Genomic DNA, 26,772 nt, shown 5'->3' with positions numbered 1-26,772 from the left:
TGTACTTGTCAAATGCCACGCTCTTCCAGGTCAGAGCCCATGGCACGTCTGAGCATCCGCTTTTTAACCTACTACATGTCAGATAGTTGTGGGAAACTTGTGACAGGCAGCAAAGAGTAATGCACATGCATACAGCACACAGAAGATATCCTTTCAACTCTCACTATAGAGCAATTAATTTAAATCTATGTCATAACTGTATTAGTCCTCTCGTCTGCCCAAGCAGCGAGCTCTACCTCAACAAGCAATATCACAATACATAATTTAGCATTTTGCTAGAGAGGAAAGAAAAAGGCAGGAGAGGGGAGGCAAGGAGAGGAGAGGAGAGGAGAGGAGAAAAGCATGAAATCAGATCACTAATCGTATGATGTGAGGATTCACCAGAAGTAGGCTAGCAACATGACACTCTTGCCAACTGTATAAGCATCACTTTACATCCAAGTGAGCTTTTTATCTTGGTGCTGCAGTGGCCATATTGCGGAAAAACATCCCGGGCACGATCACAGTCACCTTCCCTAATAGGATAATTGTCCTCTTTTGAAAAAAAAAAAATAGGAATAGGTACAATGTAATCCATCTTCCAGTTTAAAATTGTAATCAGTAAAGTAATCCACTCAATTAAGCACAATAATGCAATCTCTTAGACTGAATTACATCCATAATCACTTTACTCCAGAATATTAGAAGTGAAAATTTGAACCAACTTAGAGTTAAATTATCATCATTGTCCAAAGCAGCAGAGCTCTCCCTCCCGGGTCTGAAATACCATCCGGTGTGCTGCCACGGTCACATTTCATTTACAAACACAGAGGAGAGCTGAGGTTTTACTATTCAAAGCTGTACTTGGTTTTTCAAAGAGTTGCTTTAAGGCCATCCTATGTTAATATCAGGGGTGTCACGACTCTCCAAATCCATGTTTTGATTAAACTTTCTTTTTTTTTTCTTTGCTATGCTGTTGTGAACTATCAAATCCATTTAAATTGTACTGTTATTCTCAGTTGCCATATGTCTCTATTTACTGTATCTCACTTATTTAATCAATGCTTGGGGTTAGGGTTAGCAATAAAGCAATGAAGCAAATGTTTTTGGGAGCACTTAGTAGTTCTGGTTAGTAAATATTATTGAATGTGTTCTTTAAAATCTAGTTAATGGTTTGAATAAATTTTTTTAAATACTAGCTGCACAGTGACTGGATCCTTATTCTCATGCTGTAACTAGCAGCCCCAGGGTCACGATTTTACTTGTTTTTTAATGGTCTATGGGAAAAACTAAAAAAAAAAAAAACTAAACTGAAACTACAATTGAAGCTGAAATTTAAAGTTCACATCGATTTTTGATTTAAATGGAAATTGTGAGACCCCAAGTTCATATGCATATTAATTATGCAAGTCAGCACATTCAATGAGGATTTTCTTAGATGCACCAGAAAAGAAGCTTGATTTGTTATCTGTCACTTTTCAGAATTAATGTCATTGGGTGGATGTGTGTAGAGTCAGTAAATCACTGGGTGACATGTTGGCTGTGAGAAGAGAAAAGAAGAGAAGACACTTGGGGACAACACAAGACAGATAGTATCTCCCAACTAAATTCCTACCGCTAAACACCCAAGGTATCTGGTATTACTTTGCTAACGCTATCAATTACCAAACAAGATATGTAGTCCTAATCATTAATTTATGGAGCTGCACATTTGTAGAACCAACCCCAGGAAATGTAGGCCGACAAGATAACCATGACAGAACATGTCAGTTGCATACCTATCACGCCATGTGCACATATAGCATCTTGAATGGAAACTACAATACAGCTGCTTCTTGTAAAGGCGCAAGGACACTGGATAAGCATCACCTTAGTGAATGTTAGACTGTTGAAACTGACTTAAATGTGAGTTCATGGCTATACAGTAGGGAGAAAGACAGAGGCCATAACGTATTCTGTCATCAGAACTATATATGTAACTTACCATAGTACATACAGCACTTCTGACCTGCATTTTAACCGTATGATAAGAGAAGAAAATGAAAGGTTTCACTCTACAGTGACTGCTTAAGCCCAGGGAGAAGCTGCGGCAGCATGGTAAATGCAATGCATGACTGTCAGAATCTGAAACCCACTTTGTGATACTGAATTTGATGCTGCATTTGAAAACATATATAAATATATGCTACCACAATCCTACTCAGCACTTTGCACAACATTTGGCCAGTTGTGCAGGGTTTGAACTTCTCTCTCAGCAACTCTTTTTTTCCATTCTTTACACAACTTTTGTCACTTTTGGGCGTAGCACAGAGTTCAACACCATGAATGCCTTTGAGGAGAAACTGTCCAAAAGTAGCTGCCTTTATCACCATTTTTTTTTTTTACAATTCACTGCCTTGATAGTACAAAGAAATGCAGAAGAGACGGACACGGGGCGGCAGTGACCAAAGAGGTGGCATTATCAGGCATGTGGAGATTATGATGGCATGTTTTTTGTGGACATTTGGAACAGGTATAAGATGAGTTTGGACGACACTTTGTACAACAAAGTAGGTACCAAATGCAAGGTTAAATGTTAAACAGACATTTTAAGTAGATATACAGGATCAAGTTATTTTTAACATTTAGCCACAACCAGAATGTGTAAGGTTGTTTCCTGTTCTCCCTGACATAATAAGCATATTGAATCTTTTAGTTAATCCTAACGAACGCTATGACAATAATGATTAGCAACAAGTTATTAAGGCTCAGGATGGAGAATGGTGAAGCTCTCCATAAGGCACTGAAAACGAGAAGACTCACATCAGCAGATAGTTACTGTATAGTGCTGATTGGCTGGTAGTCGTTGGATAAAACAGATCCAGGATTGACAGCTGGGTGGTAAGTCATGCAGAATGCCAATCACTCCTTCATGTCATGTAGAAAAAAAATGAGTGTGTAAAATTGTGTAATATTGTTTATATTCTTCTTGTTCTGTATTCCTCTGCAGTAGAATGAGTCATTACAGCAAATCACTGCCAGTACTCATACTGAGAAACTGCATGGGAAAACGTTTGGGTAAATCACCTTATCAAACCGCAGTACATTTCACTGGTTAGCTCTTCCTGGTGAAAAAGAGTCGGCATTCACAATCATTCTTCTCTAGCTAGACACATACATTACAAATGAGTAGGGAAACAATAACTAACCATCTTTACTGTCATCACCGGGACAAATCTGCAAAGGAAACTCTGATGAGATGAAATATTCACTAGTTATCACTGCCCAACAGATCAAAATCAGTGGCGGTCTAGGTAACAAATGCTGCATGAACCTGGTTGGTGTATAATTGCTTTGATTCATGCACCAGTGGCCATTTCTTGATGTTGTCAATGGTGATATGGATATAGTGATTTTACAGCTCATAGTTATGTCCTGAACAATATCATATCTACTGGTGCATGCATGTTTTTTTATGTCACTGGTGTTTGGATATGCCGAAGGCTAATAGTCATGGAGAAGACACATGCTATGCTGGTAATAGAGGTCAATCTCAATTATATAATTGATGCTCAGAAGATTAAAGAGAAAGGAGTGGAAGGAAGAGAAAACACTGGATATGAAAGTTGACAGTTGAGTACTCTGAGTAATAGTGCAGCTGGCCAGAGGTCTTCGACTCCTGTCACATTGTAATATCTTGGTGGAGTAAAAGAAAGAAGAGGAAATAAGATGTGGATGACAAGACCAGAGTCAACGGTTTGGTTCTGCGAGCCTCGGAGTAAGAAGACCATTTGACTTGTGTCACTGCTGGTATGTTTTGCTTTGCATTTATTATAAAGTATGCTCACACACTATTCATCAAGTTGCACTGACATACATGTGACAGACTTGTCATGCCTCCTGCAGCTGGTTCTTCACCTTGACCCAGACATGACAGGTTTTGAAAACATGGTGGTGCTTATTTACAGTATAAAGGAATATGTGTGTGTGTGTGTGTGTGTGTGTGTGTGTGTGTCTGAGAGAGAGAGAGGGGGGGGTGGGGTGGGGGTGGGGGGTGGGGGGGTTAACACGACAAGCGGATAGACATACGTCAGTCACACAATTGTGACCGTGAGTGCAAATGGAACAACTGGAAATGCTCTTGAACAGCAATGGAGAGACAGTTGTGTGTCCACATCCCTCCACCATCGTAGGGCATGTGAATGGAAACACATCCACTATGCTAACACTCATTAAACAGCATCACACGAAAGCAAACCAAAGCTTAACTCCTTATCCATGCTGCTCTTAGGCAGCCTTTAGACCAAAAGCAGAAAAGGTTAAAACAATTACTGAAGCAATTGGTGTATAGCCAAAGTGGAACTAATTGTAACACTCCTCCCTATGCACTAGTTCCATAACAAATAATAAGCTAAAAAAGTAATAATAATGAAAAGATGAACATTATTGTGCTTGTTTTTTCTCTTCAGCTGTACCAAACTCACACCAAACCGTGACTCCTAAGCTGGGTAATGGACTGAACAAGACTTTTGAGTACCGTTACATCCATACTCAGGACCCAAGAAAACAGTTTCAATGGTGTTGTTATTTGGATGAGCAGTTGTCAAGTAAGCTGCAGGCACCAATATTGGAGGCAAAGTGATAGCCCCCTTCTGAACAGTAGATAATGGATGATATAAGAGTTGACAGTGAAGCTCTCTGTGATGGATTTTTAGCAAAGTTATAAAAGCAATGTTGCTTTCATCTAAATAATGCCTATCGATATTAGTCTTGATTAAGTGGGTCCCCACATGAAAATACAAATTTACACTAAAAGTACAGTGAAAAACAAATTAATAAAACCAGCTTTCAGGCAGGTTTAGTTTTGTTTCACTTCAGTTCAAAATGAGTGCATATTAATTACAGAGAGCAAGGATGCAAATGTGAAGAGGAAACAGGAAGACGAGATGGGCTCCTGAGACATTTAAGAAAAAGAGCTTTATTATTCGTCTTTTATTTCATGGTCATATTTATCACGACATTTGTAAAATGCCAAATTCAATGTAATAGCTGTACTGAAAAAAGGCCATACAATCTCTAAAAAAATAATGCTTCAGCTCACACTTTACCCGTGTGCTACTGCCTCTTCTTAACAATATGACAGGATATAAACTAGTCATTGTTGGCTACTCTGGTTTAAGGATTCAGGGCTGTTTTGCAGTGTTTCGATTGAATATTATCACTTGAACCTTTTTGGTATCACAGTATTTTTTGTCGCCATTTTCTTTGGGTCACTTATTAACAAAACATGGGGTTTAGGTTTATGCTCAGGGACATCAGGGTTAAGAGGAAAGCTGAAGTGCTATGCAACAAAGGTTCCAGGCCACCACAATACACTTTGCTGGCTTAAAATGTTCCCTTCTTCCTCCAAAATGTGCCAATTTTAGATACACTGGATGTTGAATGATACATTAGCTCAACAAGGCTAATGCATGTTTTGATTGTCAAAAAACAAGTCACAGCTGCTTTCTGAAAAGAATCACCAGTGAACTTTCTCACATTTTAAGTAGGGCTTCAATTTAAAGTAAGAGCCTTTCAGATATTGTATATAAAGCCAGTTATAACAATGATTTTTACTCTGACTCATTCTCCACAAAGCAAATTACAGGATTGTACCATGAGGACAATATTTAACTGAACCATGAGATTCACAACAAATTAAAAATGTATAATTTTCAATTGGCAAGCAAGATGACTAATCACAGTCATCATAAACAGTGATTCCTAACTGTATCCAATACGGCTTAACATAACTTTTCATGCAGTGTTTCAATAAAACAAGACTGCAGATGACACATTTTGCATGACATTCTAGATATGATGCATTAATCAATGACTTCCACATTCAACCATAAATAATACTCTGATTAACAAATCAGTCATGTTGACAGAGCAGACTGTGGAAATAGAAAATAGCCTGCTGAGCCGTGTTTTGCAGATTGATTCCCTTTTGAGGCAGTGTGGCTTACTGTACAGCATGCAACTGATTCGCAAATCAGCCTGCATTATAAACAAGTAAGATATGCAGTATCTTTGCAGTTTCCATTTATCTCATAGTATATTAATTTCAATCATCTTATCCAAATATGGAAAAGTAGAGCAAAGTTGACAGTGAAATCTGTAATCTTTCAACATCAGAACATGTACATTTTTTTCACCAGCACATAAAAATGTTTTTGATATGGCCTTGGTGTCCGATTCAATCTGCAGTGAGACTTTTAAATATTGTTATTTTTTAAAATGCTATCTGGTTTGGTAACATTAAAACATTTGTCTATGAATGGGTTATAATAAACAAGATACAACATGTTAATTAGTGAGCTATCACCATTTTGATTCTAAATTAAAAATCGATCAAAAAGAGCTTTCAGTTTTGATCGCCTCAATTTTAAATTCCTTTAAAAAAAAATTCCCAGAGCCTTCAATACTGAAAAAAACAGAACTACAAAAAAGACAGAACTATCTTTATGGCAAAGGGCCACCAGCTCCACCCAGTATGTATATCGAGTAGAGTGTTCTGCAGTTATTACAACTCTTAGAAGAGAAGGAAGGATATAAGCATATGTCCTAAAATGAAAAGACACTTCAAGTCACATGGTAAGATGAGTTTTTTTCTTTTAAAGCTAAACATTTGAATTCTCACTAAAAAAGTCAAGTTTGTGTTATTATTATGATTATTTTATTATTATTACAGTTTCCTTTAGCCAGGACATTTTTGATCATCTTGCATACCCCCAAAGCTGAACCCCACCATGGTTGATACATAATGGCAGTCTGACAGGCTATAATCTGCAGGAACAACAGGAGTTTTGTTTTTTTTTAAAGTGAAGTTGACACAGTGGGCAGCGGTGTTATGTTGTTAGCCAGCTGCTGCTGGTGGGCTTCCAGTTGATAAGCTTCAGTAATACACATGTATTTCTACTGTGTGTGGTATTCCACTAACATTAGGATGGGCAACACAATGGTTCAGAAGCGAGCTTTATTATATTATATAACATTATATCATATTGTAACTTATATTATATTATATTCATTTATAATACTGAATCTGTGGTTAATGGAATAATTTATGTTTTATTTCTGCAGCTTAAAGGGTCCATAAAATAATTATATATTTAACTAAATTAGAATTTTGATGTATCATTATATTATCGCGTGCCATTGCATGTATAATATGTGAAACCATCAATATATAAATCACAAACTCATAAATACGGTAATGGGATACAGCAGATTAGGTAATATAAATTACAGCTTCAACATAACATTATATTATGACATAATTATATGGCAACATGATATACATGGTAATCTAATGAGTGATATACTTTATACATATAAATTAGGTAATTAGGCTATACTGCAGAGAGGTTGTTAGTGAATGAATAGAGCACCACAAAGGCAGGCTGGTTGGCTGAGTCACCATTGACTGCTGATCTACAAGCAATTATCCTTTTCCAATTTTCTGACCATAATTCTCAGGTAAAAGATCTATCCTCTAATTAGTGGCCGCCTCCAGTCAAAGGCACATTATTGCAGCCAGCAGACAAAGTGGATCGATCAGACAGACAGACAGACAGACAACTGCCAGCTGACTTATCCAACATGTTGAAAGAAAATTCCTCGGAAGCCACCTTATTAAGACTTCAGACAGAGAAAAGAATCGGACAGAGAACAGTCTGACCCAAGTAGAAAGTAGACAAAACAAAACGATTAGCAGAAAGGAAGCGGGAGGATGAGGAGGGAGTGGTTGGAGCAGGAGACAGAATGAGATGAAAAAGGTAAATGGGCAGGAGAGGGAGGGAGCAGTTGGGAGGGAGATTGAGAAATAGAAATCACACTTCAGAACAGAGAGAGAGAGAGAGCGAGAGGAAGGAGGAGGAAAAGGACAACAGCTAAAAAGGATGAGGCAGTGAGAGAAAGATCCAGAGAGAGGAGAGAAGCAGGGGAGAACATTATATCAGATCTGAGTGGAGGAAGTCATTTAGTTAAATTTAGCCATCATTTAGAAAGCTCTTCATGCCCCCTAAACAGCTCCCCACCAGCAGGCTACTGGATGGCACAGAAAAGCCTGCTAAAATCAAAATTAGAGGAGAGGAGAGGAGAGGAGAGGAGAGGAGAGGAGAGGAGAGGAGAGGAGAGGAGAGGAGAGGAGAGGAGAGGAGAGGAGAAGAGAGGAGAGGAGAAGAGAGGAGCAGGCTTGCTATGTGACACCTCTCTCTGTTCTCTGTCTTAGTCAGTGCAGTGACGTCAGCTTTTTAACAACATTGGTGTCAAATCTGGCCTCCCTCCTGTTTCTAGCGCCAGGAAGACAGCCTGAAAGAGATTATTAGACAGTAAATGTGGATTTTTCATGTATATTTATGAGACATTTATCCCTTTTGATCATGTAGACTGTAGTGCGTCCTATGGCGGGTGGACACAATATCGAGAACACCTGTGTAATTTAACGCCACCTTTATGAAGCTTAAAATGTTCCCTTCTTCCTCAGAATGCGATTTTACTGTGTATGCTCGCCACTTTGCTGCACCACTTACAGAAGAAAGGGGCTATATCTGAGCAACAAACTGGAAATTATGGCATTTGTAAACAGCAACTTCATGTCTTCAGTGTTCCTCACTCATTTGTAGAGGCAAATGAAAAAAGGAAAGTGTTGATACAGCTTGTATACTACGTGAATCGACCAGGATAAAATGTCAAAACCGAAAAGAATCAAACTACTAGCATTTTTTGAGATGTAATTTAAAAACTGTAAAAGGGCTCAACAGATATCTAAAGAGGCAGGTGCCTCCACACGGCCCCGTTCAATCGAAAAACAACACAGACATAACCGCAATAGGAAGTACATTAACTTTTTAATCATTCAGTCCTAACTGCATATGGAGGTGCATCAGGTTCATAATTAAATATTCATTACAATACTGGGAAAACTGTAAGCTTTACAGCTCTTCATGCACAACATTAAGTACTTTAAAGCCTAATGTGCAAAGGCAATGGAAAACAGTATTAGTTTTATATCTAGATGCTATTTTTTAACCTCACTCTTCTTCTTTATTGGCACACAGGAACTATACTCTGCATCTATTTCCAGTCTGAGCTTGTTTGTGAGTTTGTGCCCAGTCAAATTTTGTGTTCGTCATACCCATGGCACTTCTGCCTGCCTTGCTTTGTACAATGCTCCTCTCCCTAGATTTTTCCAAGCATTCTTTTAAATCAAATCAAAAAATCAATCACAGAATCAGACCTCATTCTGTTGAGAAAAAGTCAACAATTACTGAAAATTTGTACAATGTAATTGTTCAATTTTGTCTCGTAGGAATTACACTTATTAATATGGAGAGTGCTATGTTTTGTGCCGCATCTGAGTCATGGGGAGTTGTTGTCTTGTGATGGCAGTACAAATAGCAGGAGCTTGATATCAGAGACACGGCCTCAAGTGCTGATTTCTGCATGTGGCTAAGGCAACAAAAGCAACTAGAAAATTTCCTCTGGGGAAATTCTGAAAGGGCCACGGGGGCTACTGCCGGTGTGTGTACACTATGATGAGATTCTTCAGAGATTTCAATGTGTGTGTGTGTGTGTGTGTGTGTGTGTAATTAAAATCACATAAAGTTACCTGTGTGTGTGTGTGTGCGCGCGCGTGCGTGTGTTTGAAGCATATGTATGCAGGTGTGAGGAGTGTGCGCGCTCACGCGCATGTGTGTGTGTATCTGTAACTGTAATCACATCAAAGATCAAAGGCAATCAGATCAAAGCAATCAACAGAATTAACTGACACCTGTTTCGGCACAGTGACAGCACAGGTGGACAGACTGGAATTTCTGGCCTCGAATAGAAAGCATTTTTGGCAAAACCATAATACCTATCATTGATCCGACTTCACTTTGAGCGTCCTGAGTTCTTCCTGAACGTCTACATATGGTTTTTTTTTAAGAAAAATGAAAAAATAGCTTTGTTAGAGCGATCGAAAAAAAACTGTTACATCTCCCTTTTTCAGAAATCTGCGTTTTTAATATGGGAGCCAATGAGGCTGTTGGTGCGTGTTGGTGGCGCATCTGTGCGTCCTACGCCCAAACTATAACTCTGACAGCTTTACCAGGGGATTGTGAGTGAGAAGACAAATTTTCCTACGTTTCTATGTATAAATTATTTCTGTAGAGTGGAATTTGTAGCCTGGAGCGCAGTTTTCAAATGTATTTTTTTGACAATTTTTTCTCTCCCTCTACACTGAGTGATGACATCACACACTGTGACATGAACATTCCGTGCAATACACACCCATTATAATCTCAGAATTTCTCAGAAAATGATCATGGTCATTGAACAGGGATTGATAAAAAACTATATGACCTATCGAAACCTGGATTAATACACCGATACACAAGACTTGTGTATACTGTTTAAAGTTTAAATGGAGTCTCTAGGTGAAATTATGCTGGAGAAGTAGACGTTTAAAAATCTCCAATTATTGTTCTTTTTCGCTCATTTTTTTTCGGCCGTCCAATTCATTTCAATGCAAAATTTTGGGCAGAAAAATTCGTATTCTGTAGAGAAAAGTAATAGCACACCGATCCCGATCAAACTGCACGTTTTGATATATAATTTGTCCTGCAACTCTTCAAGTTGTAGGACTAGTAGCGGGACGAAATTGCGTCCGGAAGAGGAAGAAGAAGAAATCCACAGTATAACAGTTGTGCTCGGTGCGATTGCCCCATGGCCCTAATTAGGATCAAGTTAGGGAAGGATTGTGGTTAGAGTTAAATGTTAAGTAAACACATCTAAAAGATCTAAAAGATATGTTAATCAATGTTTAGTTGACACAAGCAGATATTGTAGGGACAGCAAAGGGAACATGTTGTCATTGTATGTTTTACTGATACATCATGTATGAATGATCATGTATTTTCTGACTGTCTGGCAGATACATTCCCTGACAATGTTTCCTCAGTATGCTGATGAAAAAGGTAATACATCTGGCCCAAATATAACACAATATATTTTTGGTAATTAAGGGTGAGCAAGTGCACCATTACCTATATCTGTATCTGGCCAGACAACTAAGTGATCTGCATCTATGTCTATACTTGGAACTGGCAGAGTTTAAACCTGAAGTGTGTGGGACTAATTGGAAATTGATATCTTAGGCCTGCAATTGATACAAGTTAATCAGGAGCTGCTATATTTATTATTTGTTTGAAAATAATTTACAGAACAGACTCTGAATTTAGCTTCAGATCAATGTTTCTGATCATAAGAGTAAGACAACTATTTACAGACCATGCTACCCAATAAACACGATGTTCATCACGAGGACAGATATTGGCACATTTTACTCAGATGATGCACATGCTTGTAAAAAGTATAAAATCCCTTCAGGTTACTCATTTCATTCCAGTTTACCCTCCTGGAAATGATGTTTGAAAAAGTATTATTTGAGGACTAGACAATTACCTGTTCACATAATCATATATTCTTTTCGAACGGAAAGAATACTCTTGAATATTGGCTCCTACAGAGACTGCTGCATTATGGGTTGTTTTCAGGTTGTTTGTAGTCATATGTTGCTTTGCTAGTGAGTTACTTCAAGCCCATTTAAAGTGAATTTTGTTCACTCATTTTGTTTGTTAGTCAGCAGTTAGATTGCTACCACTGGGGAAATAAATTCCTGACAAATGAAAACACGATGTGTTTACAGCAGAAACTGACCTTCTCTTTTCATTTGAGATGATAACTCTACAATTGGCTTTGATCCCTCACATGTTGGATCTTCCTTTTAGATTTCATTGTTAATATTCTTAAGCTGTGTGTGCTGATACCTTATAATCTTCCTTATTTAAACTCTGTCTTGATGAACCATCCTGTTCCTGTATGGGTGTCGGTGCATCATGGGTACGTAACTGTGCTGTAAGCTGCTTTGGCACTAGCAGTATGCAGTGCCATACTGCTGCAGCTAAAGCTAAGTCTTAGAGAGATAATGGCTTATTGTCTGCTTCCCCTCAACCATCAACAGATTAGAGGCATGTAGACACGCAGGCTCTCCCTCTCCCTTTCTCTTTATTTCTCTCCTTCTCCTCCCGTTTTCTTCTTCTCCCCTTTCTCCATCTCCTCTCCCCTCCACTCCCCTTATCTCGTTTTTCTTCCCCATAAGCCAACTCACTCTCTTCCTCCTCTTACACCCTCCCCACACCCCATATCATTTTTAAACATGTTCTCTCTATTTTCAGACATCATCTTCTTTCTATTCACTGCCAGAAAGACAAGAAAACTGCAGCGTCAGCCCAGGTCCCCCCACCGCCACAACCACACACTCACCCTACCTCGCTCTTTCTCCCCCTGTGTGTCTCGTTCTGTGGTGCTGACCAGGAAGCTGTTTATAATAGCAACAGTGGCTGATGTGGCCATCTGACATTTGGACAAACGATCTACAGAAGCAGCTGTAGAAATAGAGAGGGGAAAATGAGAGCAGAGAGGCATAAAGAACGAAACAGCGGACAAAAACAAGAAAGACAGTGTAAAGATAGCGAAGATGAGGTGCAGAATTGTGAAAAGGGTGGAGGAGGAGACAGTCAGGGATACTGAGAGAGAAAGAGAGAGGAGAAACTGAGAGGAATATTGGCAGAGAAGCAAGAGAACAGCGCAGGAATGGGATAAAATGGAGCGAGAAAATAAAAGGTTGGTAAAGAAAGGAGGAGGAAGAGGAGGAGGAGGAAACGCTGGGGAGTCGGAGTGGAGAATGAAGAGACAGAGGAGAAGAAGTAGATAGAGGGCAGATGAGACTGTGACAGAAGAGTTATTTCAGTGGTCATATAGACATCTCAATGAAAATGCCAACAACCTAATCAAAGGACTGGAAAGGGCAGAGAGAGAGAAGGAGAAAGAGACGAGGGAGCAGAATGAGGAAGAGCGAGGTGGAGGAAGTTGATGAGAGAGGAAGGACAGAAAGGGACAGACGGAGAGAAAGATGGAGAGACATGGAGGACAGACCGAGGCAATAGATGGAGAGCAATTAAACGGGGAGAGGAGGGGAGAAAAGGAAGAAAAATGAGTGGCAAGGAGAAAAAGAATGAGTGGGGAATGATACTTAAACCATAGAAAGAAGTAGTAGTATTCATGGATAAAAAGAGGGCAGAAGACATGAGGCGAGAAAAAAAAGGGCAGAGATGAGATAAGAAATGAGTGGAGCGAAGGGAAGAAAATGGGGTGAGAGAGGGAGAGAAGAGAGATTCGCTTGCTTTTTGACATTCAAGAAGCGCTACTTGAAACTCCTCATAGAAGCAGCTTATTGTCTAATGTGCTGAAGATGTGCTGAAGGGCCCTGATACTGTCTTCGCCGGCAAAATGTGGCAGAATTAGAACAAATTTGAGTCGAGAACATTGTTCAAAAAACCCATAACTCGTCTGAAAAACAAAGTCAGACTAACACATGCTTACATTTCAGAGCAGGGCTTAAGACAGGCGGGCAGACAGACAGACAGGAGGACACACAGAGACGCTGTGTTATTTAGCCGTCATTTGTCAGACAGAAGTAAGAGATTGCCGTTGTTCAGATTTAATGGCCTGTAAAGGACACTGCAACATCAATTTTCATACAGCTGCGTGTGTTTGTGTGTGATTGGGAGAAGAGGAGGGAGAAACAGAGTGACACTCTGTGTGTGTGTGTGTGTGTGTGTGTGTGTGTGTGGCTGATATTGCTACGCTGGAGTCTTGGAGCCTTTTACAACCTTTCCTTTATTATTTCCTTATCACACTGCTTAAGGCTTTCCCTCCCTTTCCCTCCTCCTCCTCCTCCTCCTCCTCCTCGTCCTTCTCTTTCCCTTTCCTTCCTCCACCTTCTCCTCCGCCTTCTCCTTAACCCCCTCCCCTCTTTTCTCTCTCAACCCTCCTTTCCCACTCCTCACCCTTTCTCTCAGTCTCTCCATCCATCTCTCTTTCCTCTCCGGCTGACAGGGCGATATTGCTCAGTTTACACTTTGAGACGTCAGCATGGCATGAAAACCTCAGAGCTTCAGTTTTAAACCGCTTTAATCTTCTTCTTCTTCTTCTTCTTCTTCTTTTTTTAACTTGAATTGATGAATTGTCTCAAATGTTTCCATTGCCTTATGTTATTTAATTTAGTTTAATCGATTCAATTTTATTTGATTTACTTTGATTTGATTCCACTGGATTTCAGTGGATAAGATCCTGCTATTTCCCTCAAGAATGGCACAAGGAAGCATTGGTAATAAAGCACATTGTGGTCTTTAATGGAAACAAATAAAAGCTAAATTTAACAAGAAACAATTTAACAGCCATTATGTGCTTAGTACGTTTCTTGGCCTTTGGACCCTGGAAACTAATTCCAAACCTTTTTGTAGAGTTTAAACACATTTAAGAGGCCTCGCCTTCCCTCCATCCCTCCATCTCTCCATCTGCTCTCTCTCTCTCTCTCCTCTCCTCTTTTCCTCTCCCACTCTGCCATTACGAAGGTACCTTGTAAAAGGCCTTCAACAAATCAGCAATTGCCTCAGTCAGTCACGTAGCCAGCCTGTAACACAACCAATCAGCCAGCAAGTCAGTCAATCAACTTAACAACCAGTCCATCATTTAGTCGGTAAATCAAACTGACAGTCAGTCAGTCAGGCAGCCTGCTGGCCAGTTTCTCACCTCCTCCCTCCCTCTCCCACTGTCTTCCCTGTAGGGCTGTGCTGCAGTGGCACAGTGTACCACGGGACCTTTTTAGCAGCGCTCCTATGATGTTGGTTTCCAAAAAGCTAACATCTATTAACACCCTCCTGGTTTATATCTCCCTCTCTCCGAATCTCTTTTTCAGCCTGCCTTCCTCTGCCTCCTCTGTCTTCCTCACTTTATGCACCACGGGACCGCTTTTTTTTGCAGCGTCCTTACTATGTAGGTTCAACACTGCTAGCGACCATTACCGATCATTAAAAATGGATAGAATAAGAACGATGCTACTGGAGCAACGATAGCCTGTGGCTAATGCATTTATACTCAGACGTACACACACAGACACACGCTCAGCCCAAAATGCATAAACACAAATTTACACACAAACATGCAGGCTGTTAATGTTGAAACGCATAAAAATCTTCCAAATACCACACATGCAAGTTCAGAAACACACACACACACACACACACACACACAGATCTCAGACAATAAACATCCCCTCACTGACAGCTAGATATTTTATATGTTTGTGCACAGGGCGACGCCTTGTGACTCATTTGCACATACAAACTTCCACACTTTGTGAAAATATGCAGTTTAAATTCCCTCGCATGGACACGCTCATACAAGCAAATACACCCACTCATGCAAACATGTGTAAACAAGCATACACTAATGCACATACATAAACAAATTCAAGACTAACACATTCACTTTCAACTTGCAGCACTACATTGATATGACACACAGCTTGTACGGTGTTCGCATGGATGCACTCAGAAAGGCTGTGTACACACACATGATGTCTAGATACAGGAGCGCACCCACTTTTAGCTTACGCATGGACATTTACACACAAAAGGGCACTCAAGAACAACTAATCCCCTCACTAGTCCCCCCCCAACACACACACACACACACACATATCTAACCCTAACCCTAAGCATTTTTTTCTCTTGAAGGAGGAGACAAACGCTCACACTCGCAGACCGTGTATTGTTCAGAGTGATTCATCTTTTGCAGACTTTTCAACATTTTACAGATACACTGGTACAACAACTCTCACACACTTTGAGCAGTGAAGCCGTTAATGTGAGTGACAGCTGCATTAAAAACACTGGACTGCTCAGCAGATAAGTGGAGTACACATAATTTGACTAAAGAACACAAGGAAAGACAGACAGTGAGAGAGGAACACAGAGACAGAGACACTAATAAACAATCTGAACCCTCTGCCAACCTGGAGAGTAATTATTACTGTGGCTCTATGTATTTCTTTCTGTGTGTGTCTCACTGTCTCGCTCTCTCTCTAAAATCACATTAATGGATGAAAGTAGCTTCTGCTGCTGCTGACTCGTCGCTTTGAAATGGAAATGTAACTCATTGGCTCCATATGTAGAGCGTGCATACACACACACACACACACACACACACACACACACACTCATACTGTACACGACACACAGAAACACGAGCACACGCACACACACTGACACACACAGAGCAGAGGTGTGCTGCAACGGTGTCACATACACACACACTATGCCCTTAAACCATGGAACTAAGCGAGAGAAAAACTGAAATAACACTAATATAACATTAACAGACACATTAGCCTGCTTAATGTTAGCCCGCTAGCCAACCATTACCCTACAGCTTATAGAAAATGTCATGCTAACAGAAAGGAAAAGCGGAAATCATAAAATAGCAAAAGTGCTACATTAACAGACACATTAGCTCCTTTATCTCAGTGGAAGCAGCACCAGACCAGCAGATACTGATGTTTTAAAGCTGCAGGGTGGTCCAGCAGATGGACACCATCATCCAGCTGCATACAGGATATTTATTCAAGCTAAAAAATGTACACACTGATTAAGCGTCCTTGAGCAAAACACAGAGCCCCGACCAGCTTCTACCATCTGACCCTGCACTCTCATCAAAAACTGATTCTCGCTACCTGGATCACTAATTAGCATATTACTTTTATCTATGCTATTTTAGCTTGCTAGCCCTGGGATGTGCCATAATAAGGAACAGTTTTACATTCAGACCCACAATGGCACTACATCAAAAAAACAGAAAAAGCATCATACTCATTCATTTCAATGAGATCAATGTGCTGACGCGGTGTGGCCACCGCTGCAGAGGGCTCCAGCTGCTGCAGTACTTCTGTAGGCCTGCTCTTTTACTGAATGTAGCAACAATTAGTGCCCAACAACAGCACTATGAGTAGTGGGACACATTCACTTTGTGATGTATATTTTGACATGAATTTGAACACGAGAAAAAGTTCAAATAAAATAGATATGGATCTGAATTGAACAAAACAATTGAAGAGTTAATTTTCAAAATCAGACAAAAGGCATTTTTAAAATGAGTAAACATTTCCCTTGAGTGCACACATAAAAATATGTGACTTAGGAAAATTTAAAAGTTTGAGATATCTAATTGAAACAACACAGCGACCGTTTGATAGATATTCCCTGGACTGCACAAAAAAAACATTAGGAAAATAAAACAATGATATCTGTTTTTGCAAATTACCTGTCTTTTAAATCAAACCAGCAAGGTTTTTTTTAATCATTTCTACTTCAACTGTAAAACCCTTCCTCAAAGGAGAATAAAGTGTTGTGTGGTGTCCATTTCTGCCAAGCTTTCAAACTTCACTTCCATGTACATTTCTTCTTCTCTTTTCTAGCCACACAAGCAAAACATTTTATTTTGTTACGTTAGCCTTAACAAGGTCAAACATACTGTACATTTAGAATAAAATGGAGGCAGATGTGTGTATATATGTATAGATGATGGCAACAGTCTATGTAGCCAAGAAAGGTAAAACCTGCAAATGATAAGGGCCTGAAAAAAACAACCGTTTCCCTACAAATTGAAAGGTTGTGTAAAATATGAAGAGAAACAGAATGCCTCAAACTCAGAATTCAGAGTGTATATTTACGAAAATAACAGTTTATCAATTTGAACATAAATTATATTGTCTTTGTACAGTTTCAATTGAATATATATTTCACACAGATTGTATTCTGTTACATTTACACTTTACACTGAATCTTAGATGAATGACTGCAGATAACACAATTTGTTCTCTTATTTGTTCAAATTTAAAGCAAACATAGGACAGTAAATTTGCAGCACCACTTCCTGACATCACTACACTTCTACCAGAATGCATTGCGTTATATTGCTGTTAACATAGCCAACGAAGGGAAAACAGTGAAAATAATGTACTTCACTGGAATTGGTAAAATGTACCACAGTTGTTGATGTTCTAAATAGTTTGTCAAATTAAATTTGGATATTGGTTGTCATGGATGTCTTGTAGCCACACCGACTGATCTTTCATTACGAACTCCAGTTGAGAGGTTCATTTCATGCTTATTTTTAGAGCTGGCCGGCTGAGTAATCCTGTGTTATGAAATAACCCTCAGCTCCCACCACAGCGAGGCGTCTGCACCACAAGGTACAGAAAAACAGCAACAAACTGCTGTGCCAAAGTTGCCGCATTAAAAGCTCTATACCAGCCAAATGCAAAGTTTGAACCTGTAATGTAAATTATAGTTCTTTATAGCCTGCTAGAGCACATAGTTCATCAGGCATATATTTGGGGTTTTAATAGCATACCATAGATCTTTATTTAGATGCTGAATGCATGCAGAAAATAGTAACAGTTAAAAAGATGAATGTAGTGGTCTCTATTAGTTGGGTTTAAAGAAAAAAGAATTAAATTGTGGTCCAGAAAAAGAGCCTGACAAATAAACGAGACATGGCATTTACTCATGCATACTAATGGGTGGTAAAACACAATTGAACCAGCTATGCAACAGCACTTTTATGATGGTTATAATTTCAAGCTCTGTCATGCTATTTCATATGATATACACATGCTCTTTTATTTCCTTTTTTCATGCTGTTCTCTCTGATTTAAAAATGACGGATGGATGTAAAATTCTGCTGTGCGTGATGCCGTATTTACTGCAAGCATGAAATATTCCAGTCCAGTCATTAATATCAACAGATTTTAGGGCCCTGTTTGCTCGTGCCTTTAGGTCAGCTCGGTGGATTTCCCTCCATATCTGAGGTATAAATTCAGGGCAGACAGGGTTATGATGTCATTACTTAATGCCAGACATTACTAGCAGAGCAGCACAAGATGGAAAAGTCATTCCTGATTAATCGCGTCTGCTGGGGAATACATTTTCATTTTCTCTCTCACTTTGTCTCCCAGTGCATAGCAGTGCCTCTCCTTCCTCTTCGTCCCAATGTCTCTTTAACACACTTGCTCTGATCTTTGCCTCTATCTCAATCTCGCTCTCTCTGTGTTTTCACAGATATTCTCCTCTGCTCTCTCGGCCCTCTCCCCCTGCATTAGTCTACTGTATGTAGGCCATGGCTCTTTTAAAAGTTCTGTCATTTCAACACTATAAAGATAGATTACTGGCTCATTTTCAAGCCAGCGTGGACAGCTTAAAGACTTTTTCTTTCCAGCACCGCAAGCATAATGACTCATGTACACTTAAAATGTACTTCTCTAATAGTTACCTCCACTCTCTAGCGCCAAATGTAGCATGATTCACTTCACATGTTCTGCACATACATTACAGTGTATATTTAAATTTCAGTACTTGTGAGAATGAAAAACAAATGGTTCATTGCTTCCAGTATTCATGTCTCTCTCTGTGTAGCTCTCTATCTCCACTGTATCTCTTACACACCAACACTTCTTTGCTCTCCATTGAACTGTGTACTCTGCAGTAGTTAACTGTATTGAAGTGTGTGTGTATTCTCTGGTCTCACTGGACAAGAAGGACCCTCAAGTACCTGAAAAATCATCAGTACTCAATGAGATGTCTCGCTCTGTCTGTTGCAGGTGCACGTACACAAGCGCGCGCACGCACACACACACACACACACACACACACACACACACACACACACACCTCAGCTCAGCTCAGGTTGTTTGAACTGTGTGTAGACTTTGGTGTGACTGAGGGGATTCAATTATTATACAAGCACCTGAAAACATCGAACAAAATGTGTGTGTTTGCTTTTTAGTCGGTCTCTCCCACGTAGAGGTTAAAGTTATAAGTGCTCCCATGCTTCTCATACATAGGAAGCAGAAAATTATTAAAAACACACACACATATATACAAAGGAAATCCCACACAATTGTGCACTGACACACATCAACACACACATATATACTATAAAATTAACAGAACCACAGGTTAAATATTTATCATAAAAAACAGTTGTGCAAATAGAAACTGCAACTATGATAACAAGCTTCAGATACTCGATACTTTTGAAAATGAGTATTGTATCCGGATAAAACGTTTTAGTATCAATACTTTTTTGAGTATCGCTACTTTTGACAACCCTAATTTGAAGTAACCCTATTTAGCATTTATAAGGAGTACACAAACATTTATTGTAGTTTATAACACACTGCATTGGAAGTTATAAGCAGAGAGTCATTTTTAAGTATTTATTAATACTTAACAAAAATTAGAACTTCCCCAATAAAGACATATGTCACTATACTGTCATTTATTATCTGTTTCTTCAGCAGGTTCTTCCTTGTAGTTGTGTCTCACAAATGGTAAATGGTAAATTGACTGCACTTATCTTACTTACTTACTTTTATCCAAAGTGCTTTACACTACAGACTGCACTCATTCACCCGTTCACACACACATTCATGCTTGTGACCGAGGCTACCAGGGGACACTGGTGCCACCTGCCACCATTGGGAATTCATTCATACATTGATGAATGCAGCATCTGGAGCCATTTGGGGTTCAGTATCTTGCCCAAGGATACTTCTACATGTAGGCTGCCATGGTCAGGGATCAAACCACTGACCTTCCAATCAGTGGCTGACCGATATACTGATTGAGCCACAGCCACCCCTCATATCTGCATGCAACTATATTACAGTGTGTTTTTAACAATTAATTACATGTTTATAAACTGCTATTTATGTGTAATATAGGAACTTCAAGTAAAGTGTTCTATTCTTCAAAAATATAAGGTAAACATTAACACATGGTCCACTTATTTACCAATTGCCAAAGCTTTCTGTGAACAGTACGCACTGATTTATCAGCCAGTGTAGGCTGTGTTGACCAACATCGGCCTATCAGCAAATCAGATGTCAGTCACCGATGGCAGTGGCCAATGTTTATCTGTTGTTTCGCATCTATTTTGCACTGGTTGATTATTTGTGTTCTAATTCAGGTGAGAGAATCTAGCATAAGCTGCTCCACTGACTGGACACGACTCTGGCCAGTCGTAAGAGGGCAACAGGTGCCAGGCTCATGTGTGTTTTGTTTACAAATGTAGCCAAAAAAAGGTCGAGACAGTATTCCACTGTTTTGGAGAAAAATTAGCAACAAAGTTGTATTCTGTAGATAAATAAGGTAGCCCCTTTTTTATGTTTCTAATTATTTTTTACATTTCCATTTATTACATTTCATTTATGTTTTACAAAAAGAATGATTTTGTTTGGCAGTGTAAGTACTGGAGCCTTCACCTCATCGAGTGTACGTGTGCAACAGCTAAAGAGGCTTTTGAAGTTTTCATAAATGTGTATAGTGAATTGTGTGCCCATTTAAAGACAGTGTAATAAAGGGCTGAGTACCTTTTAAGCAGGTCAGTTATACTTTTATAATAAAGACTGAATCTCATTGATTCTGTCACAACAAAGGGCAGAAGTAGCAACAACAACCAAACAAAGAGTCGTTTGCACATAGGGCTCGTTTGGGTATCAGTGTGTGACCTGACTGCAAGACCTCTGTCATATGATAACAGCTGATCGTTCATCTGGAGGAGATCACAACAGTAAAGACATGAGAGCAGATTCTATTCACTGAAGGCCATGGGATATGGTTGAAAGTTAATGGAATAGCTAAGTGGTCTTTGCTTTTAGAATATGTACCACATACTGTGTCCCCAAGGTCAAGAGTAAATAAAATACTTTTTTATTTTTAATCACTGTGTGACATAAACACTTATTTCTTGCTTTCCATTTTCTCATGTTTTCTGAATTTTCACAAGTTTCATTGACAAATGTTTCACACATCTTCTATATGTCCTCAGATAGATGTACATACTGTGAATTTGAATTGGGCAGATAGCTCTGTTTTAATTAGCCATCTTCTCATCCACAGGAACAGTGCGTGTTTGTGTGTCTGAGTTTGTCCATTTCCCATGTGTGTGGTATTAGTATGCCAGGCAGGGGGACAGACAGCTAGTCCCAATATCTTGTTGTTTGGCATTGATTCAATGTCAGCTAATTGTCACCGTGTGCATGTAATGTGTGTGTGTGTGTGTGTGTGTGTGTGTGTGTGTGTGTGTGTGCATGAGTGTGAGTGTGTGCATCCAGGTCTTAATGTCCTCATAAAGATAAAAACATTAAAAAGCTTTGAAAAGAGACATTTAATCAGTCTTCACTTTGAAAAGGGAATGAAAATAAGAAGCTGAAATGTCCTGTGTTTGTGTGTGTGTGTGTGTGTGTGTGTGTGTGTGTGTTTGTGTGTGTGTGTTTATTTCTCTAAGTGAACCAGCAAGCGTGTGCGTGTGTGAGAGTGATTAAACAAGTGTTTCATGGTCCCAGTGGAGGACTAAAATGAAGTTCTCCGACATGTTATCCTCAAACGTGCGTCTGTGTGTGTCTGTGTGTGTGTGTGCTGTGTGTGTGTGTGTGTGTGTGTGTGTGTGTGTGTGTGTATGAGTGCCAAAAATGTCTTTTGTACAGTTCCCTGTAGAGTATAGCTAACAATATATCAATTATATAAGAACTAGCTGGGTTTTATGGGAATTATCATCTCAGTTGGACATTTGGACGTTTCTTGGCTGAAACAACCTGTTGATGAATGAGCTAAATATATTTTTTTCCTGCTGTCTCAGCTTTTGACAGAGAAGCACAGTATCCCAGCTAATTATACAGTATGTACAGATTGTAAATACATGAGTAGGATAGGCCATGAGAACAGGTTTTGTATTGTTACATGAGCATCCAATAAGCATAATGATGACTCACAATTAACATCAATTTTTAAAATCTATTTGAATTAATTAACCAATGTTGCTCAATCAAAAAAAAATATATAAATATATTTTTTAAATATAAATTCCTATTTGTTTATTAGATTGGGAATTAATGGGCTCTATACTTACTAACGTAATAATTACAGAAGAAAATTATCCGGTGATTATTTGATTTAACGTTTATTAAATCAGGAGAGACAGAATCCAGAGAAAGAAATTATCAAGAAAGGCCAAACAAATATTAAGACGTAGTTATGGAGAGAAAACTTTACCAGTAATCAACAGCATGCTACCTACATGTAGTAACAAGGCTGATTTTTAAAAACTGACATCTTTTTCTCCCACTTTAAGCTTCCTGGGTTGTTTATTTGCACTTCAGTTCCTGTCTGGAGATACTTGACTTTCTATGACATTTTTAAGTGACATTTCCAGACAATCAATAATTAGTAGTGTGTTGGAATTTAAAGTGCGGCGACATCACATTTAAAAGGCTGGCAACCATCTGGGGTTTCAGGTTTGACGAAATAAATTATTGCCACCCTCCGTCTGCCTTTCCAGATGTCAGTCTGCCCTTTAATTTTCTTTTACTCTTTGTTTCTGTGTGTTTAACTCTTCAATAACTGAAATAGCTGCAGGTATGCTGCACATGACACTATAATAATGTGACAGAGAAAAGTCTTATTTGAGGCCTTAATAATGGTTTTTAGATAACACATTCAAAAAGTAAATTGCATGTAACGTGTTCTACATTTTTTTGGTTTAAAGAGACGAGATGAAAAATCCAATACTGCATCTGCACATACACACTGTCACTATAAAACTGCTTATCACTGAGGGGGAAATCAGTCAGAAAAAAAATGCAGATTTTAAAGCTGATAAACAATGTAGGAAACACAGACACAAACAAGTGCACACACAGACGTGCGTGAAAGATGAACCGCGGGTGATAAAAAGCAGCTTCAATCACAAACGGCTTAAATGCACCATCATCATATTCATCAACATATACAATCCGCTCACAATCACACTTTCACTCAAATTCCTTTATTTTTAGGATGACAACCTGTAATGTATGGCAGGCGAATACAGATGAGCATAACACCACCAAACACACACACACACACACACAATATAAATACAAAGCATGTGAGCTAGCTGAGTGGTAAGAGAAATGCATAGGCACTTCACAAGAACAAATTGCTGCACACAGAATTATCAGGAATTTTGACACTGCTACAAACACTTTTGTTCTTTATCGCAGAGGGGGGGAAATCTGACAGATGTCTGCATGTGTGTGCGAGAGTGAGAGTGAGAGATTGAGGGAGTAATACAGAGGGACAAGCATTGAGAAAAAGAGGGAGGAGAAATGCACACAGAGAAGCTATTGATAAACAGAGTAACAGTACCGCTCCCACCAAAACGAGGAGAATGTTAACACTTTCTTCTTCAGTCCATCTGTAACACGAGGAGCCTCCTTAGTCACTAAATCCCCACCAACACAGACCTGCTGGGCTGCTGACACACAGCATCTATCCCCTGTCATACCGTCAGACACTCCACAGCCACTGAGACAACTGCTCCTCTGTGTGTGGTGACTCCACAAAATCATGTTATACAATGAGCATGGGATTTCCTCTCAAAATGCCCTCCAGGAGAAATTTCACCCCATCTCTCTCTGTGTGCCCATCTGCAGACAGCAGCACAGGTTATTAAGTTAGTTACAATTTGCCTCGCACCAAGCAAGGTTTTTAACTGTTTTGAATGTGATCCACCTCATTGCAGTCTACACTTAAAAAAACTGTATAAAGTCTGGTTTAAGTGATCTGATTTTGAAGTTATTTATTTTGATGACAAAATCTGCACAGCACCGAGGCCCAAAAAATGAGCATGCCTCCACAGTTCCCCAGATGTAACACTGTGTCCAAGTTGGGCACTGCACTCTCTTTCGCTCACGCGCACACACACGCCCGTGCGCAGACACACACACACACACACACACACTCACTCACTCACTCACTAACTCACACAATAACCCACTGTGCGTGCATATAGGCTAGCTCTCACTCTCGCTTTTGCAAATCTCTCTATGTCAAACACGCACGCACAAAAGGACACATGCACGTCATCCCCAGAGAGGCGCGCACACATGCATACACACGTAACTCTTTCACTCATAAACACATACACCAACGCTGTCCGCAGCCACGAATTAACCACCTTTCTTTTCCTCTCACTCTCGCGTGCGCGCTCACACCAACCTGCGAATATTCTGATTCCCCTCCAACACACGCGCGCGCGCACATGTGCACGCATGCCAAGCGAGCGCGGGCGCGCACACAAACACGCAGACAAACCGAAAACCTTCAAAACTCACCCTTGGACGAGGAGAAATCCCCGAAGAGAAGCCCCAGCAGGAGGAGAAGCGGCAGGTCGTGTCTCAGCCTGCCCGTTTTCTTTACATTCAGCCTCCTCCTCATCAGCAGCATCTCCGGCGCTCCCAAATCCGTCATTTTGCTGTTAAATAAATCCAAGCTGGCTTAATTTTAAGCCGTCTCCCCACCTTGCCGCTCTGCTTGGCTGAAGGAAGCGGAGGGGGGTAAAAGAGGACGGCCGCCCCCCTCCTCCTTTTTCTTTCGTTTTTATACAAAAAAATAATTACAGATCAATCACGAATATCCCACACACACATGTCCATGTTAACGTTTGGACAGGATAACCGGTGACGGGTTGTCGGTCTGAGATCGGGCAACACGCTGCTGGTGTGAGCTGTCATAGCAGAGACCGGAGGACCGGAGGAGAGAGACAGAGAGATGAAGAGATTCAGTGAAGGAGAGGAGAGAGGTGGTTGGTAGGTCCGCACAGCACGGCGAGCGAGCGACGACTGAGAGAGAGAGGGAGCAGGAGAGAGAGAGAGAGGCACACGCAAAGCGGGAGATAGGTTAGTCAGGGAAGTGAGAGAGGGAGGAAAAGTGTGAGATAGTGGAGGAGGAGAGAAAGGGAGGATGAAGTAATGAAAGAGTGACTGGAGAGGGAGGGAGGGGAGATAGGGATGAGGGTGAGAGGAAAGGAGGATGAGAAAGGGGGATTTCAGGAGAAATACAGTAAAGGAATGAGAGGCAGGAAAGACAGGCAGGTTCAAGAAAGATAGACAGACAGGGAGGAAGGAGAGCAAGTGAATGAAACAAAAAAGAAGGGAAGAAAGAAAAATTTAAGGAAACGTAATAAAGGGAGGAAGCATGAAAAGGAGAAAGGAAGGAGAGAAGAACAATTTTAGGGGAGACAGGGAGAGGTGGAGCAGGAAGAAAGAAAGGGATTTCTATAAAAGGAGGGGAGGAGGATAAGAGGGGGTGAAAGAGAGATGGCAGAAGGGAGTCTGAGAATAAAAAAGAGAAAAGAGAAGAGAATTACAGAGTGGGGAGCAACGTGACAATGATTTCAGGAGAAAGAAAGAGGAGAGATTATAAAAAAAGGATGGCAGGAGGGATTCAATAGGGAAAGTTAGGGAAGGACGAATTTGATGAAGAAAGGGAAGAAAATACAAAGACATTTTAAGTAAGAAAAAGGGGGGGGGGCTCAGGAGGCCAGAGAAGAGAGGAGGGAAAGAGGGATGAGATGAGTAAAAAAGAGGGTGGAAAAAAGTGAGAAGAGAGAAAAGGAGAGGAAGGGAGGGTTGGGGGGGGGGGGGGGGTGAATCACAGATGAGGAGCAAACACTGAATTAGGAAGACGAAGGGGTGGAAAAAAGGGTAAATAAAAAAGAGAGAAGAAAAGACCAATTTCAGGAAAGAGAGAGAGAAGGGGCGGTGAAAGAATAGGAACAAGAGAAAGTCTGTGTGAATGAGAGAGAGATGACACACGAAGGGAGGAAAAGGAGAATATCAAAAGGAGAGGGAGGAAAGGAAGGATAGGATGAAGTCATACTTGATGGAGGGGGAGGGGGGATGGAGGGAGAACAGAAAAAGTGTGAGGAAAAGGAAATTAACAACAGGGGGAGAGAAAGGCTGATGAAAAAATGAGAAGAAAGGGGAAAACAGATGTGAGGAAA

The 26,772-nt window shown here is 40.1% G+C and overlaps 1 protein-coding gene across 1 annotated transcript in view; it reads right to left on the bottom strand.

Moving 5' to 3' along the window:
• Positions 1-25,552, bottom strand: part of LOC131992507 (CUB and sushi domain-containing protein 1-like) — a 442,029-nt gene extending 416,477 nt beyond the window's left edge. Inside the window, exon 1 of the mRNA XM_059358115.1 lies at positions 25,103-25,552. Within this exon, the coding sequence (XP_059214098.1) occupies positions 25,103-25,238 (136 nt within the window). The 5' untranslated portion in view covers positions 25,239-25,552. The remainder of the gene's footprint in view (positions 1-25,102) is intronic.
• Positions 25,553-26,772: the final 1,220 nt, after the last annotated feature.

The sequence above is a fragment of the Centropristis striata genome, chromosome 2, assembly GCF_030273125.1.
Source record: "Centropristis striata isolate RG_2023a ecotype Rhode Island chromosome 2, C.striata_1.0, whole genome shotgun sequence".
Taxonomy (NCBI): domain Eukaryota; kingdom Metazoa; phylum Chordata; class Actinopteri; order Perciformes; family Serranidae; genus Centropristis; species Centropristis striata.
Note: the sequence above shows the minus strand (reverse complement) of the source record. Positions and strands in the feature narration are given on the sequence as shown.